This window comes from Conger conger, chromosome 8, assembly GCF_963514075.1.
Source record: "Conger conger chromosome 8, fConCon1.1, whole genome shotgun sequence".
Lineage (NCBI taxonomy): Eukaryota > Metazoa > Chordata > Actinopteri > Anguilliformes > Congridae > Conger > Conger conger.
In genome coordinates, this window is record NC_083767.1 from 20,815,285 (window position 1) to 20,834,292 (window position 19,008).

Here is a 19,008-nt window from a genome sequence, read left to right on the forward strand (position 1 = left end):
ACAGTGTGGCAGCAGGCCAGAGCACTAGGGGATTCTGGGATTGACTTATCCTTCTTGGGTGTGTGTATGTGTGTGTGTGTGTGTGTGTGTGTGTGTGTGTGTGTGTGTGTGTGTGTAGGTGTGTGTATGTGTGTGTCTATAGGGAGGCGATGGGGTGGGGCGGGGGGCTGCTGGCACAAACAATTATTTGTTACACCCGACTGAACCCTGCTGGAATTCACGCTGACAGCAAACACACTGAAATCTGAGATTATTTATGATGACTTTCACCCAATACCCTCCTGTTAGCAGTGCAGTCATTTACCACTGAAGGCCCATCAATACTGTTACTTTGTGGCTACATGCAAATGATGCATATGCTACATGTGTCATGAAGCATCGCCAAAGTAACACACAAAAAGTGAACAAGGTGTGGACCACTTGTGGACCTGCTGCAGCATATACTTTACAATACATGTCTAGTTTGTGTTTTGGTTTTGGTTTTTTCGTTTCTTTTTTCCACACAAGTTTGCTCAGAAATACTGGATGCAAATGATCTCATTTGTATTGCATTGCAATAATACTGTGGGCATATTCCCTCCTGTACCAATGAACTACATCCACTTAGTTCAAAGTCTGGACTATCACTGCATGTCATATATTATTTATTGCTGATGCTAATTGCATCAGATATTGAATTTTAGAGCAGTTGGAGATGCAAATTCAGCGCTGAATCAACTCAAAAAACACTGCAACCTTTTATAAAGATGAACAGATATAAAGTTTATACAACATACAATTTTTTTCACAATTACTGCCACCATTGTTTTCTAGGATCACTGTGGCGGAGCTACGTGCTCTGATCTGATACGTTTTCCTGCGATCCAGCCATTTTCCATGCCACCAACCACACAATACAGAGTGATCACCAATCAGAAGAGACATATCGGTATCGGACTTCATAAGATATAGATACCAGTGGTCCAACAAAATTATATAAATATTCTGCAACTTCTTTGCCCTGCCCCAACCGTAAACACAATCCCAACATAGCTATGACGTGAAGTTAAGGGGTCTGAAAACTTTCTGAAGCCACAGTGTGTGCCAGTTCGTAGGTGAGGTGCATGGTAGAGGGTTACGTGTGTGTGCCAGTTGGCCGGTAAGGTTTGCTTTGCTCTCAAGGAATTCCAGTTGAGCTGCATTCTGGGAGTGTACATCATCATTTAAGGGTTGTGAATATCAGGGTGGGACAGAACAGAGAAGTGGGATTCAATGGAGAATGTCAAATGGTTGCATTCTAGAAATGGACCTGTCCCACCCAATGTTCTTCATAGTTTCCTTATTTAATGGGAGAGTTAATAGCATAGCACATGCTTCATCTTCAAATAGCTCTTGACCTCACTTACTACTTGCAGTACACATACGTGTAACCTGTAAAAGTCCTGTCAAGGTCTAATACACTTTGCCTATAACTTTTGAGCACTGATTATCTAGTGTTGGTTTCAGTGAGTTTTCCTTCGATGTGAAAGTGTCGCGCCAAGGTAATAGCGCTCTTTCAATCTTGTGCTTTCATTCACGTGAAATTACAATGAAAATACAGGGCTACTGAAAGCAATTTCAATCTGCCAAAACGTTGTCTCTCAGGAATTCTTACCATCTGAGAAATAGTACTGACCCCCCCTCGTGTTGGCAGGGTAGCGATAGCTTGAGCCACGCCTCATATTGCGAACAGTCAGCCGTATCTGACTTCCTGGAGGGCTCTGATAAGGAAAGCCTGGCTCAACCCATAGAGGAAGGGGACATTTTAATAGACCAGACATTGAAGCGGAGAGACAATTGTGCATTGAAAATCAGTTCCCAGGGCAACCATGAATGTTTTAGTGTTTTCATTGTGCTTTTTTTGTTGGGAGGGACAGGGGTGGTCGTGGGTGGGAGGGGTTGAGTCAGATGTTGCACTGCTAGCCAATGGAGCACTTCAGTCTGAACAAAGCAGGCAAGGTAACTTACCGGATTCAGTGAATCCTCCTAAAAAGCCTTTGCCACTATCACAATGTTACACTCTTTCAGTTTATCATTAGCTAGTAGGCGCCTTGCTGCTAAATAAATCATCCTTATTTTGGATATTGGATTATCATGTGTTGTTTTGTTTACTAACCAGCTATCAAAGTCTAGGTTACAGTGTGAGTGCTTAAGCTGAAACAAAACATTTGGTTTACCACTCTAAAGCAGAGGTTGGTAAAATGCACAATTCACACAGTTTTAGAATTAAGCATTATGGAATGAGAACCTTTGGTACACGACGTGAAGCAAACTGCCATTACACCCACTAGCTGTGCCAATATCCACGATATACCACAGGTTCTCATTCCATAACGCTTTTATACAGCAGTTACCACATTTATCTTTCAAAATTTCACAAAAGAAAGACAATGCAAACTTTAAATGTATGTATTTTTAATGGAACTATGTGTTATGTAAATGTATTCTTCTGCTGAACAGTAGTGTATTGGTTGCTAAGCAAAGGTATTGCTAACGTTAGCTAGCAGTAATGTATTCCGAACTTCTGATTGTATTGCTCATGTCCTTCATAATTGTTGTTGGCAACTAACTTTAGCTAATAAACATCAGACGTTCATCGGCGGCCGTATAGAGAAGTACTGGGATGAGATTTACAAACATGAAACGATGAAGCATTAAACCTGACCTTGCCTGTTTTAAAGTGCTATCTAAATAGTTTTGGTGGTAATGCTACAGTAATAGGGTTACGCTAGCTAGCTAGTTTGCAGTGTTTATTCATGTTAATGATGTTGGCTAGCTAATGTTAGCTACAATGTTAGGGGGGTACTACCAGCTAACATTAACGTTACATTATTTTTTTGTTCAGTTTTCACAAATTATTTTGATATTCCAACATTGACTTGGTGAAATGACACGGAAATTCATATTGCAATTATTGGCTAATCCATACAGCTATTAATATAGCATATTGCCTGCTATTCATATTCCTCAACGTCAGTAGGCAGCAGAGCCAGAGCCATTACCCACTTGGAAGTAAGTTCTTTGCTGTTGCGACGTCACGCTGAATTGTTCTATAGAGTACCAAAGTCTGAGGTCAAAACCACACCCCCTGGGTCACAAAGAAATTCAAAAATCCCATTGACTTTTTAAATCACATAATATGTGTTCCAAAAAGTAAAACAAACTGAGTCCGGGCATTCTGTCAGCGATGTGGCTCAACGATACAGAGCCACCTTGCTGACAGAATGCCCGGACTCAGTTGGTTTTTAGTTATGTGTTACAGTCTGTGTTTTGAGAAAATGTAATCTATTTTGTGGTGGTACCCATATAAAGCGTTACAAAACTACACTACCCACCAGGGAATCTCTGTCCCCAATGCTCAGATTGGCTCTGGAGACGCAGCGTGACACACGACTTCACAGATACAATACAGAGGAAATAGCGCCAGGTATATTGTTATTGGATATGTAGTTAGGTCATTTCACAAACTGTATTTTCTGCCCTTGAATGGGGAAATTTCTTTATGACCCAGGAGGCTTGGCTTTGACATCAGGACTTCAGTACTCGCATGGCACGCTGGATCGCAAATTGACCAATAGAGACAATGGACCAGACGAGTGATGGGAACGTTCGTTCATTTGGATGAGCCAGATTTGTTCATTCAAAGGATTTGTTTGTTTTGGCTCACTCGTTCGTTCACTTGTACTTCCAGAAAGTACGCGCAAGAGTCACATGTGTTACTCAGTTCATTGTTCGTTCGGCTCACTCGTTCGTTCACTTGTACTTCTGGAAAGTACGCACATGAGTCTCAGTTCATTGTGTGTTTGCAGCATTGAACTAGGTGTGGAATTGATTTAACATTCCCTCTTTTAAGTGTAAACCACAACCAAATAGTAATTGATTAAATAACCATAATCATTACCCCTCTTTTAGATAGCATTTGTTGATGTCACTTTTTGCACGGTTGTAGCCTAACCTATTCATCTGAGGAAAATCAGCTATGAATAGCATTAATAAACGTTTTTATCTTACACAGCTTCATTTCAGGTTTATTAAGAAATTGTAAGCTATGCGACATTGATGTTAAAATTAAATTACATAAGTTAAAATTACATTGTATATAATGTAACATTAGCTAAAATTGAACTTTAATGCAATTGATGCAATTTAATAAAATGACACAAGGTACGTTTTGGTCTTTGCAAAACCATTCATCACTTTTATTGCATTGCCTAGCTGTCTATATTACAGAAAATGAAAAGACAACATGATTTAGCTTAATATTATCTGTGATATCCTAACAATTCAGCTGGTCCGCGGAATACCTCCTGACGACATTAATGTTACATAAAGTGCGCTGTACTTTCAGTTCAACACCAGCTCATGGCTTGTTCGTTCAGTCGTTCAATGGCTCATTGGGCTCTTTGTTCACTGGTCACAAACTTGTTCATCCGCTCAGTGGCTCTTTCCTTCGTTCACTCCTTTAAGTCACTATTCCTTCACCAGCTCAGTATGACTACACGGCTTGCTGACATAGGTATGTATAGTTGTTAATTTGTGGTTGTTTGATTGGCATTTCGGTAAGCCTATCGGCCTTCACACAATGCTGGCCTGACAAGTAGCTGTTGGATACTGTGTAAGTTACTAAAATCACTGATTTTGGCTAAGGTGGCAAAGGGGGAGCGGGCAGATCTTAGCGCTTGGGGAGAAACAAACAAGCCAAATGAACCAATCTTTCATGGAGAAGACTTGGCTCAGTTTGTTCATTTGTTCGAAAAGAGCCATTCGTTCACAAACTGGCCATCATAATAATCAGGCCGGTACATTCCCATTTTTACTGAACAAATATTGTTAGCATTAAACATCATAACAAGAAAGGGTAAAATTGAGCAAGGAATCTAATTGATATTCCAAATGTTTTCTCAATTTATGAGGCGTACTGAAATATTGTGTTACACTATTGAAAAGTTTTTTATTCTTTGACATGAGCAGAAACCTGTAATAATAATAATAACACATAATTGAGATAATTAATCAAAATTATCCAATGGCAATTGGGGTTGGAACAAAAACCAGCATGCACAGGGGTACTCCAGGACTGAGTTTAGGAACCACTGCTTTAGAAGGGGTGGCACGGATGGTGCAGTGGTTAGCACTGCTGCCTCACAGCAAGGAGATCCTGGGTTCGAATCCCTGTCGGACAGGGCCTCTCTGTGCGGAGTTTGCATGTTCTCCCTGTGTCTGCGCGGGTTTCCTCCAGGTACTCCGGTTTCCTCCCACAGTCCAAAGACATGCAGGTTAGGCTGATTGGAGAGTCTAAATTGCCCGTAGGTATGAGTATGTGAGTGAATGGTGTTTGTGCCCTGCGATGGACTGGCGTGTATTCTTGCCTTTCGCCCAATGTATGCTGGGATAGGCTCCAGCCCCCCTGCGACCCTGTTCAGGATAAGCGGGTTAAGATAATGGATGGAGTTAATTCAGAATAGTTCAGCCTTGGAATTATATTCACCTGACTCATTGAAGCCCTATCGAGTAAATCAGCTGCGTCTGGGCCATAGTAATTATCTTTCTAAAAACTAACAGAGAATAATCCATAATAAACAGGTTCCTCAAATTTTGCACAGGGCGTTTTAACTTTTTTATCATTTATAAACAGCAAAAAAAAAAAATAAAAAAAAAAATTGCATTTTTAACTCATTTACAGCTAAGGCTTGCTTTTGATCACATCCAGATTTATTGTAACAGACACGTAAGCCATGGGTGTCCAAATATTTGCACCCCACTGTAAGCATCCATTTGTATTAAAAAGGCATAGGCAGCGAACTAAATGGAATGTTCATTTAAAAATCATTCAACAGTAAATGGGTTTGTGCTGCAAACATAGTTCACCAGGAATGTGTGCTGCCTTGAATGCGGGTATTTGGGCAGCACAGTGGTGCTGTATATAGCACTGGTACCTCACAGCTTGAAGGCCCAAATCCCAGCCAGGGCCTTTCAGTCAGCGTGGGTGTCTGTGTAGAGTTTGTTCTTCTGTGTCCACATGTGGAGTTTGCATGTTCTCCACGTGTCTGTGTGTGTGGGTTGCTCTGTGGAGTTTGCATGTTCTCCACGTGTCTGTGTGGGTTTCTGTGTGGAGTTTGCATTTTCTTCCCATGTCCGTCTGGGTTCCCCCCAGGACAGTCTGAATTTCCCATAGGCATGAGTGTGTGACTGGTGTGTGAGTGGTGTGTGTGTGTGCCCTGAATGGATTGGTGACCTGTCTAGGGTGAATTCCTGCGTCTCGCCCAATGCATGCTGGGATAGGCTCCAGTCCCCCTGCATGCCTGATGGATGGATGGACTTGGTTTTTACTCTTTATAGAGCTGCAACATGTTGCACATTGTCACATTCGGTCTGCTGGAGAAGATTGTCTCAGCCCGGTCTACCGGTGGAGAGGGCACATGCACCTGGGTTGTGTTAAATAATCAGCCCAGGTGCTTAAAGGTGTCCTCGTTTCCACAGTGTGGGGCCGACACCGAGAGAACACGCCAAGAGCGTCAGTTTCATGGTGGAGGTTTTTCTGTTGTGGTTTTTGTTTACGAATCCTTCAGTTTCAGAGTGTGCAAAAGAGAGAAACCGGTCAGCTGAAAAGCTCTCTTTTTTTTGGCCTTTTTTATTTTAGTTTGTGTATTATTTTAGTTTGTGTTAGTTTATTATTTTTGCCTGGAACCCGCGCTTGTGACGTGTGACGCACATATGTCACTGCCTGCCTGCAATGTTCAAGTCTTTACCATTTTTATGAACATAGCATTCAGATGACCACCCCAAGGATGCTTGATCAGTTTAGCTTCAGATTAACAGCATCTCCACATTTCGATCACTCTACGCACTTTCTGCACATCTCCACGGTGCATAAGAAACTCGCTGTCCTCCATCCCCAGCTGCCTGAGGGAAGTTAACAGCTTCTAACTTGGCCTAGAATAGAAACAATGGGGAACACTGTTTACTGTGGCTCCCACGTGGGTTTGGTTCAATGAAGAAATCCGGAGCAATTTCATGCAGACTGATGTTTCACTCTTAGTACTGTGTCTCATGTATTAATCCTCTCTGAGGAGGGTGGGTGGCAGTCAGGGATGGATGGGGGAATGGGTGGGGGGGGGCATCCCTCCTCAGTAGGGATCCATCGCCTTTTAATCGACTCGGCTGATGCCCCAATTTGGTAGTAGCCTTTTTACATTTCTCCTGACTGCTTTTTCAACAGGGGATGTGTGGTTCAGAACAATGTGAGTCACTCCACCATGAAGCTGCATTGTAAAAAATGACACCCCTATTTACTCCTATCTAAGTTAGCATATTAAACAAAAATATTATGTGAAATATCAATTTAATCAATAATATTATATGTCAATAATAATACTGGAATTGTATAGTTTATCATGTTTTTACAATGTGCAAGAACAGTGACACACACACCCACATACATACAAACACCTGTAGTTAGTAATAATAGTATTGACATTAAGACAGTATCAAGAAAACACACCTAGGGCCACCCTGGCAGCAGACGCATCATAGTTGATCCAGAAGGAGACCCAGGACAGGATGGTGATCAGGGTGGAGGGCATATACGTCTGCAGGATGAAGTAGCCAATGTTCCTCTTGAGTTTGAAGCTGAGCGACAGTCTGGGATAGGACCCTGAGCAATGAAGCCAAAAAACGCAAAAACAAATCAGGAGATCTAATAAATAAACAAAAACACCACAAAAAAATGAGAGGGGATTTACGCGGCTTGAAGCAAATTATGAGAGAGAGTGGGAGAGGGGAAAATGGGATGATGAAGATTAAGCCACCATTTCCCTAACAGAACATTGGCAGAAATACTGTGATGGAATGCTGTCTAATGACATTCTAATGGTGCTTAAAGGCAAGATGACTGGTCCTGTCTCAGACAAGCTAGACTAAGCCCTGTTTCACACACAATACTTGTCATGAGTAACAATAACTTATAAGGGGCTTATTGTTCCTTGAATTGGCAGGCTACTGTTAAAGACTTGTTGGCAGTTAATTAATAGTAATCTCATGACTTATGCCGATGAGTCAGTTTATGCCAAAATATAACCAAGAGAAAGATAATTGAGAGATGATTCTGAAACCCACTTGCTGTATTTTTGGGTCAACAGTACATGCAAAATAAAAAAATTGTGATTACAACATTCAGCTACTTCAGGAACTCAATGAACTTGTATATGTATGTATATATATATATATATATATATATATATATATATTTGTTTTTTTAAAACCTAATGTAAATGAAAAGAACTTAAGATCAGATCTTTCACCCTTGGAGTGCAGACATAATGTGCAGATTTTTCTTCTGTGCATACCTGTTGTAAAAACCGCTTTTGTGGACAGGGTTCTGTAATTTATAATGGAGAACTGGGGCAACTCAATGTTGTCGACTCCTGTGACTGCACTTCCACCTTGCCAGTAAAACTCGATATCATCCGTGGTGTAGCCATCTGGAACAGAAGAAGAAGATGCCTATGAGCGTTGCTACTAACGTGACTGCCCAGAAACAGTGGTTACAAGAAAAATTGCATGTTTTTTCCCTAGCAAAACATGGTCAGTGGCTGAAAAGGGGGACATAGTTTAAAGGCGAAAAGGTCATTCGTTCATGGATAAAGAGCTCTAAAGTAATTAGTGCAAACAAATTCCTCCGAACAATCTTCCTGGGGGTACGTTGTTTGTATTTTCTGAACCCACTCTACTAGGAGTGCACCAGATGCAACCTCTTCTTTTAATCCATGCCAGAGCAGAACTATTCCTCCTCAGCTGTTAGCCATTGGGTCTAATGCTGCATTGACGTCAGCTGTATGCAGTCAATGGCAAACCAGATATGTAATGTATTTCAATGAGACCGCAAGGGAAAGATCTGCCTCCTCCAACGCTTCATATTTCATACCACAAGCTCAGACAGAACCTTCCACCAGTAGCTCAATTTTCCCAGTTTTTACCACTGTCTGTAGTGGAGAGACAAACTGGATGTTGTTTTTTAGACGCAACATGAAATTGACATGTGCTTTTGTTGTCCTATCGTGTCTATTTATTACCAGCTCACCACCAGATCATGATAGTAACGTTTACATGACGTCTACCCCTTGTTCTGTAGCTTTTGCAGCTGTGGTCATCAACTGTTCAGCATTAACACACGGAACATGTTTTTTTACCATAAAAATGTTAACCGTGCATAAGATTTGGATGAGTTAACTAGTCCCCCACCCCTATTCTCACTGAACCAAACTTTGAGCCTGCCCTCGAATGGCCTCCTAGCTCTAAGATACCAGTGGCTTTAGAACCTATGGATCAAAGCCCTGCCAGGAAAACATGCTCTTCTCTGTGGGAGGTTTGGTCTCCTTGAGAAACATGGCTGGCTGTTACTGCAATCAAAGATGACTCAGTTTCTTCCTTTCTCCTGCAACACCCCCCCCCCCCCAAATTATATGATTATATAAAAGGATTCTACGTTCCAGCATATTCAGCAGGTGGTATCTATAGCAATGGGCCTCCAGTAGCTTTGTTTTCAGCAAATTAAGTAGGTGCAGAAGTAAAAGTGACTTAGTCGATTTATTATCGCTGTGCTTTTGACTATGTCTTGAAATGCAGCATTTCAGACACCAGTGATATGACACCATGTTGGGTTGGCATAGGTGTTTGCACCTCTCGAGTTCAGTGAATTCAATGAACTCTTATGTAACTTTAGTGCTGCAGTAAAATAACATCTGACTCGGTTGCTAAGTCATTGCAGCTGGCTTGTATTATAGGGCCAGTGATAAGCCACTGAACCCCTAGCTATCAAAATAATTGCTGCTGAATCATATTTTGCTCAGCTGTTGTTTTTTACCAGTCATTGCTTGGAGTTGGAAACTACTCTACTGACATGCAACCCGAATACATTTGAGTTCTATGAGCCACAGCTCAACACTGAGTTCCCAGCGGAGTCGCCTTTGTCCGTTTGTTGATTTTCCTATAACTCATGGTTGGCTCTGCGACTCTGAGAGTCCAGAGGGGCATTTACAGACACAGGCTGTGCATTTAGCTTGTGCTCGCCACAGCACAGCGCTGCCAGGGAAACTCCATTGCGCGCCTGGCAGGCTGACGCCAGATTATCACAGCTATGACCTGGCAAGAGGGGTCCTTTGATAAAGCACCGAGCAGTAGCCCAGCATGCTCGGAGGTGGTAGGTGAACTCGGTCGTTCAGCGACCTGGTGGGTTTGCCCTAATTCGTAGGAAAAGGTTACAGTGTGGCCGCCAAATCATGAGGTGAACTACCCTTTCCCTTTGCCGCTTCAGGGATCTCAGGTATCTAAGGATCTATACTATATCAACATGTAAGATATTTTTCAGTCTCAGCATCTCAGCATTACTTTGTTGTTGAAATTATATATTCATGTGATTATTTCATTATTAATTACTTATCATATTATTAAGTGTTTATCCTTTACTAATTTCTTATACTATTATTGGTTGCTTATGCTGGAATGATCCAGAGCATACACACTTATTAAAGTATCATAACTTGCTTTGTGCTACTCAATATTATTTTCTGTAACTGTGTGAGTGGAGATGTCTCTCCCTGTCTGTACCATGGGCCTCCAAGGCCACGGCCATTAACTGTGTGTACTGAATTACCTTGTCTTGGTGCCTGAGAGCCTGCAGAACCAAAAACATAATAATACCTCATGACGGAAGCTACTATGGAGATTATCTTCCTAGAAGTAGGGAGTTAAAACAAGATAAGATAGATTATTCTCAGACGTGCAGTTAATTGCACAGGCCCCTGCGTACACGTCATGCTGGAATGTTTTTGAGAACATGCATCTGCATGACGTACATTGAAGGGGGAGATATGAATAAACAATCTATAGTAAGGAGAAGAGCGGTGGATTGTTTTTGAATATTGATTATCAGAAACATTAATGAATACTAATGAAGGGGCGTACATTTGTTGCGCTCTGTGCCTACATATATCCAGACAAAGATCCTGGAACCTTTGTCCTTGTTTTTGCATGTAACTTTGACCCTATGCGCATAGTAAAGATTGGATTTTATTTACTGTCTCTGTCTCTGAGTGTTTTCTTACAGGAATAAATTAAAATTCCCACCACATTGGGGGCTCGTCCGGGATACCAATATCTCACCTGTACTCCCTGGAGAATCAGCGCTGACTGCAAACCGTGCACGGGTCGTCTGCGAGACGATATAGCTAAAGACCTCAGCCGGAGCGAGTCAAGGCTCTTTGGGCTAGTAGGAGGCCAGTCGGGAGTTTCTCCAAAAGCCGGAGCGAGTCAAGGCTCTTTGGGCTAGGAGAGGAGCGGACGGGTGAGTGACGGTATCCCTGAATTCGGCTTGTGTTTATGTGAGACAGAGAGAGTAAAAAATAAAAAATAAATACTAACAGTAACACTAACACACTAACAGTAAAGGGGGGTGTTGTAACTGTTGTAAAGACTGTTGTGGGACAGATGACGTGACTTTGAATATGACTGGGGAGAGTGTGGAGTGTCGGCAATGGTTCGGGGAAATGGGAATCATTTTGGGTAAAGGAATTTGGTTTTAGTGGACTGCTGAAGCCTGCCCATACGAATAAACTTATGCGTGATATAATGAGGCGGGCAGGTGATGACAAAAAGTTGTTAAAAAAGTTTGGTTATGAAGCAGCACTTCATTGGCATGAAGAAGCTGAGTGGCTCCAAGATACGAATCCAAATTTAAATTGGGTACCCCGACTTCTGCTACAGCTCTATGGTTTTATTACACCGATGAGTTAGCAGTGGCATCATTACAGTTGTCACCGGACGATTATTTGATAAAGGTGTAATTGTGTCTTGCCCAAATTCTCCATGTAACACGCCTCTTTTTCCAGTCCGTAAAGCGAACGGAGAATGGAGATTAGTGCAGGATTTACAAGCAGTAAATGCAGCGGTAATTCCAAAGGCTCCTGTCTCACCAGACCCCAATACTATTTTAAATGATATGTGACCGCAGTCTCCTAATTTTTCTGTGATTGATTTAGCGAATGCTTTCTTTTCTGTGCCCATTCACCCAGATTCACAATTTTGGTTTGCATTTACATTTCAGCGAAAGAGATATACATATACTCGCTGTCCGCAGGGATATGTGGAATCACCAGCAATATTTACGCAAGCAATCGAGGCAAACATAGCAAAATTTACTCCCCCTCAAGGGAGCCAAATGATAACATATGTCGATGACATATTAATTTGCTTGCGTGCGGTGGAACAATGTAAAGTAGATACTGTGGCATGTTTGAAATTTTTAGCCTCACAGGGTCACAAGGTGAACAAAAGCAAATTGCAACTGTGGAAGGAAACAGTTCAATATTTGGGCCATAACATTTCAAAAATGGGAAACCCCAGTTGAACCCCAACGACTATATTGCCAGAGCGACAACTGGCAATAGCCCTGATGCCGAAACCTAGAACTAAAAAGGACATGATGTCACTTTTGGGTACTGTAAATTTTTTCCGGAGCTGGATTCCTGACTATGCACAGATTGTGCAGCCACTGTTAGATTTGATATATGCCGTCCCTATGGCAGCCTCAGACGCCATCGTGGCTTTGGTATCACTGTTCGCTCTGTCACCAAGCTGGTAAAGCACATGGTAGACTCAGTGATTATAGGAGTCAGGTATTGTGCTGGTTTGGGTTTTCGAATTAATTTAAAAGAAAATAAGGTAAGGAAGGTGTTCTGCTCGCTAGTGTGGTGTACCCTGCGAACGCCTTCCTATAGGTTCTTTTGGTTTTCTCTTGTTTTCGGCTCGTGTGAGCCTGTGGGTGAGGGATGTTGTCCCCGGTATGTAGTTTGTGCGTTTTCCTGAGCTGCGACTCAAGGTTCTTTATTTTGCTTACCTAGTCTTTTATACTAGGTTGTTATTTTGGGATCGCCTTGCAGCGCTCGCCTTTTAGCACTCATTTTGGTTGGGTTATTCGCCCTGGTTTTTTAAGGGTTGCTTTATTTTCCTTAGCCGTTTTTTGGGGTGGTTCCATATTGCTGCTCATTCGGTACATGGGCAGTGCCATGTATCAAGAGAAGGGATGAGGGGGGTAATAGATCAAAGTTACTATACCATTGGACTCACCACTTACCTAAAAAAACTTTTCTAAGAAATGCCCAACATCACAAAGTTATAATACACAGGGTAGGGCGGCTGCACAAAAGGGGGAAATTCTTACACCCCCTGAGCCATTCCATACATGGATGATGGACTTTATACATCTAACACCGTGTCAAGGGAAGAGATATGTATTGGTAATGATATGACCTTTCTCTAAATGGGTAGAGCTTTCCCAGCCACATCTATAGATGCAATCACAGTAGCAAAATGTCTGAGTAGAGAAATCATTCATAGGTGGGGGATTCCAAAGGCATTATATAGTGATAATGGGCCAGAATTTAGGAATGAAGTCTTGACCCGCCTAGGTTACTAATAAGAGTGAGATTCGACATGTGCTTCCTCCCAGATTGCCAGCGGAGCTGCCACCAGGAGAGATTAAGCCTGGAGATTGGATCCTGGTGCGAAGTGTCGGTAAAAAGACAAAGTGGAGTGAACCGACGTGGAAGGGTCCATATCAAGTGCTCCTGACCACACCTACTGCAGTGAGAATCCAGGAGAGAGAGACGTGGATACATCAGTCACACTGTAAGGTAGTATCGCCTCCAGTTGCTGGTGTGTAGGTGCATCTCAATATTATTAAAAGGTCAGGATAGACTTGGAGAGAGTCCAGCTACAAAGGTGGGCGCAGCATATAGAGCTTGTCCGTCTCAAACCTGGTGAAGAACTTGTTTACTCTCCATAGTCAGTAGAGACTCCAGACCGGTTCCCAGATATGCCTCTCTCTGCCCTGTTTCTGTTGCTCATAGGGACATGCACGGTCAGTGAAGGCCATACGCCAACCTCGCCTAAAGCTAAAAGATATATAGGGGCGGATGATTACCTATCTGAATCAGGAAATCCTGCACACGTATATGCTACTAATTCATGGTGGAGATATGCAAATAGATCAGCGCATTCTGCAAACCGCACTGAATGCTATGTGTGCACACAATTGCCGGCCTCTATATCTACACCCAGGCTAGAGGTGATACAGGCCGCAGCACCTACGCTAAATGTGAATAGTACAGTAAAGTGCGCTATTGCGGTATCCACTGCTCGTAGTACATTAACATCAATGGATCCCAGTACACCCCCACTCGACCTGATAATGGATTTGGGTTAAAATATTGTACCGATTAAGATGGATATCTAATATTGGGGAATATGAGCTCTAATATTCCACTCATGGTAGTCCAGTATAAATCGGGGCAAAAGTTTTGGCGTTGTGTCAAGGGAAATGGCACTGGATTTGTGGGAGTAACCCGGGGGTGTCAGGGGAAACTACTGATTTTCTGTGGATATCCGCTCATAGACGAACAGTCCTTTTCCACCGGTAGAGAGAACAGTCCAAATGCTAGAGAGAACAGTCCAAATGGCACGCTATGTAATCCATCGGCACCGCATTGGAATGGGACGAGAGCCATGGACAGTTGGTAGTGGTTGTGTGGACATCGGATATATGTGGCATTACCGCCAAACTGGGGAGGGGTATGTGCTTATATACAACTGAGAGATCACACGTACATTGTGAGCGCGCATGAGATCACGCGGGGGAGGCGAGACGCCAGTGCGCTTCATGATTCTATCTGGGGCACCAATTGTGGACAACCGGCCAGAAGGTAGCCCTCGCTCTATTTCCTTGGACAGGGGTGGGGAAGATAATGCTTCGTTTGGAGACTGTGAATTACCGTTTAAGTGCACTTATAAATGAGAACAGCAACATAACTAGAAGCATACAGCAACAGTTGACTGCTTCACGGCTAATGACACTGCAAAATCGGGTGGTGCTAGACCTGTTGATGGCGGCGCAGGGGGGAGTGTGTCATATCGTGGGAACCTCGTGTTGCACTTACATACCAGCAAATGATGAGAAAGGCGGAGAAATAGATCAGGCTTTGCAGCGCTTGAAAGACCTGTCGGATGCACAACAAAACGACTACGTACTTGATGACTCCTGGTGGCAGTGGCTCATTTCTGGGGGATGGAAAGCAGCAATAACATCTGTACTGACCCTCATAGTAACAGGATTCGCAGTACTGTTCTTCTGTAGCTGCTGTGGGGTTCCCATAATCAAAGGATTGATATCAAGAATGTTAAGTGCTAACCCGCAATTTCAGTTGTTTATGTTACAGGACTTCAATGAAGTAATCGCTCCATCTGACATATCGGAGAGATCATACCAAGATGCGATAGGACCAATAAATGACCTGTTTCAACAATAAAGTACCTGTGAATGAAGCACATGTCGAAAATCGAGAGAAGTGGCATGTTAGCGGATAATCATTTAAAAAGAGAAGGGAAATGTTATTGAAATTATATATTCATGTGATTATTTCATTATTAATCACTTATCATATTATTAATTGCTTATCCTTTACTAATTTCTTATACTATTATTGGTTGCTTATGATGGAATGATCCAGAGCATACACACTTAAAGTATCATAACTTGCTTTGTGCTACTCAATATTATTTTCTGTAACTGTGTGAGTGGAGATGTCTCTCCCTGTCTGTACCATGGGCCTCCAAGGCCACGGCCATTAACTGTGTGTACTGAATTACCTTGTCTTGGTGCCTGAGAGCCTGCAGAACCAAAAACATAATAATACCTCATGACGGAAGCTACTATGGAGATTATCTTCCTAGAAGTAGGGAGTTAAAACAAGATAAGATAGATTATTCTCAGACGCGCAGTTAATTGCACAGGCCCCTGCATACACGTCATGCTGGAATGTTTTTGAGAACATGCATCTGCATGACGTACATTGAAGGGGGAGATATGAATAAACAATCTATAGTAAGGAGAAGAGCGGTGGATTGTTTTTGAATATTGATTATCAGAAACATTAATGAATACTAATGAAGGGGCGTACATTTGTTGCGCTCTGTGCCTACATATATCCAGACAAAGATCCTGGAACCTTTGTCCTTGTTTTTGCATGTAACTTTGACCCTATGCGCATAGTAAAGATTGGATTTTATTATACTGTCTCTGTCTCTGAGTGTTTTCTTACAGGAATAAATTAAAATTCCCACCACAACTTCCTCTCTACTCCTCTCTACCTGCAAGGAAATCTCTTGCCTTCACTGGCTCCTGGTACTCTTCAACATCTTACATACAGTGGTATGAAAAAGTATTTGCCCCCTCCCCGATTTCCTTATAAAAATAGATTGAAGATTTGAAACAATTATTTGCAAACAATTTAATAGATAAATAAAAGATTTTAAAACTTTTCAAAGATAAAGACGACCTGGATAAACAGAAAATACACTTTTTAATTGATCATTTCATTTATTGAAGGAAAAAGGTTATGAAACACCTATATCACGCATGTGAAAAAATAATTGCACCCCTAAACTTAATAACTGGTTGTGCCGCCTTTAGCAGCAACAACTGCAACCAAATGATTCTGATAACTGGAGATCAGTCATTGACATCGCTGTGGAGGAATTTTGGCCCACTCTTCTTTGCAGAATTTCTTTAATTCAGCCACATTAGACAGTTTTCGTGCATGAACTGATCATTTAAGGTCCTACTACAGCATCTCAATGGGAAGTCAGGGTTTTGACTGGGCCACTCCAAAACCTTCATTTTTTATTTTTTTGAGCCATTCAGTGGTGGACTAGCCTTTGTGCTTCGGTTTGTTGTCTTGCTGCATAACCCAACTGCGCTTGAGCTTCAGTTCAGGGACTGATGGCCGAACATTCTCCTTCAGGATTTTCTGGTAGAGAGCAGAATTCATGGTTCCATCAATTACGGCAAGTTGCCGAGGTCCTGAGGCAGCAAAGCATCCCCACAGCATCATACTACCACTACCATGTTTGACTGTTGGTATGATGTTCTTATTGTGGAATGCTGTGTTAGCTTTACGCCAGATGTAACGGGACCCATTTCTCCCAAAAAGTTCCACTTTTGACTCATCAGTCCACAGAACATTATCCCAAAAGGCTTGGGGTCAATGCTTTTTTTTGGCAAATGTGAGACAAGCCTTTATGTTCCTCATGCTTAGCACTGGTTTTCGCCTTGCAACTCTCCCATGGATACCATTTTTGCCCAGTCTCTTTCTTATGGTGATATCATGAACCCTGGCCTTATCCGAGGTGAGTGAGGCAGTTCCTTAGACGTTCATCTGGGTTCTTCTGGGTTGATGCACTCTTGGAGGAATTCTGGTAGGCCGGTCACTACTGGGAAGAATCACCCCTGTTCCAAGTTTTCTCCATTTGGAGATAAGGGCTCTCACTGTGGTTCGCTGGAATCCAAGAGCCTTAGAAATGGCTTTGTAATTGTTTCCAGACTGATATATTTCAATAACTTTCTTTCTCTTCCGCTATTTATTTTGATCGTGGCATAGTGTGGCGCTTGTTGGAACCCATTAGCCTACTTCACATTGCTGGAAAGGTTGTATTTAAGTGATATTTAGATTCACCAGGGTTGGCAGTAATCAAGCCTGGGTGTGTCTAGTCTAATTGAGCCCAATTATCAAATACATGTGGCTATTGGTTGATTGAGTAACTAAGGGGGCACTCACTTTTTCCACACAGAGGCCATTGCTGTTGGATAATCTTTTTCCTTCAATAAATGAAATGATCTTTTAGAAACTGTACTTTCTGTTTACTCCGGTTATCTTTTTCTTATATACATTTTTGTTTGAAGATTTGAAACAATTAGGTGTGACAAATATGCAAAAATAGAGGAAATCAAATACTTTTTCACACCACTGTATATCTATGTGTTGCACCTGTATCTGCCTGATATAGTCCTCTGCATGAACTTGATGGGCAAGAACAAGCCGATGTGATGGACAGAAAATTATATCACATAAAAATATTTTCACATGACATGCTGCTCGCTAAGTCTTCTTCGAATAGTTAATTGAGATACCTTCACCCCTGCCCTGTGGAGATTGTTTGTGATGTCACTGACTGATGTTTTGGGGTTTTTCACAGCTCACAATGTTTATGTCATCAACTGTTCGACCTTGGTTGACCTGTTCAATGACTGTTGCCCAGTACACCAGCGGTTTCTTGCTGGTACTATGCATCCAAACCAGTGGACATTCCTTTCATAATGGCTTCAGCGAGTTTTAAATCTATTTGAGGTCTATGAATTGTTTGTACCAGTGAAGCTCCCTATAATGAGTGCTTGAAAACAGTTCCTACTGTTCCAAAGAATCAGCTGTGTCAATTGATGCAAAAGTCACTATGTAAGAATATTTTACTTTGTCTTTTCTGTGTCAGATGAGACTGTTGTAACCCTGTGAGATTAGACCGTTGTAACCATGTCAGAGAAATGGTGCCATGGCTTGTGATTGCTTCATTTTTGCAAATAGTCAGCAAGGTAATAACTATATCTGAATCCTATGTGAATTCTCAATGTTTTTTTGTTTTTTCTTGTACTCTTCTTTCATATTATTTTTGAAAATGATAATGGTCACCGAAGAAAATTTGAGATGATTTAATAAGTATTACTTATAACTTGCTCTTTTAAGATGAATACATGCCCACCATTGCATTGTGTTCTGTAGGTCTCATTCCTGTCTACTTAGCAGAGCCTTCAGTATTTCAGATATTGCCAATATGCTTTATGAATATGTATGCACAAAAGCCAATATCTAATGTCAAATACTGCATTGAATAATAGCTTTTATGAAAACGTTTGAGGAAGTACAGTACTCAAAAGTGAAGATGCTTTCAAAAACAATTAAATCAACAGTTTCTCAATATAAAAAAAAATATGAACAGTGAACAAACTAAATCAAATCAATTGTTGTGCCTTTAAAACTGCCTCAATTGTACTATACACTGTCCTGTAGTTTTAGAAAATCAACTGGTAGGTTGTTCCAAACATATTAG

At 41.7% G+C, this 19,008-nt stretch overlaps 1 protein-coding gene across 1 annotated transcript in view; it reads right to left on the minus strand.

The window, feature by feature from the left end:
- LOC133134895 (gamma-aminobutyric acid receptor subunit beta-1-like) overlaps positions 1–19,008 on the minus strand; it is a 124,240-nt gene that overhangs the window by 9,715 nt on the left and 95,517 nt on the right. Inside the window, exons 6-7 of the mRNA XM_061251466.1 lie at positions 8,364–8,498; positions 7,520–7,672 (exon numbers count right to left, since the gene is read on the minus strand). Of these exons, the coding sequence (XP_061107450.1) occupies positions 7,520–7,672; positions 8,364–8,498 (288 nt within the window). The remainder of the gene's footprint in view (positions 1–7,519; positions 7,673–8,363; positions 8,499–19,008) is intronic.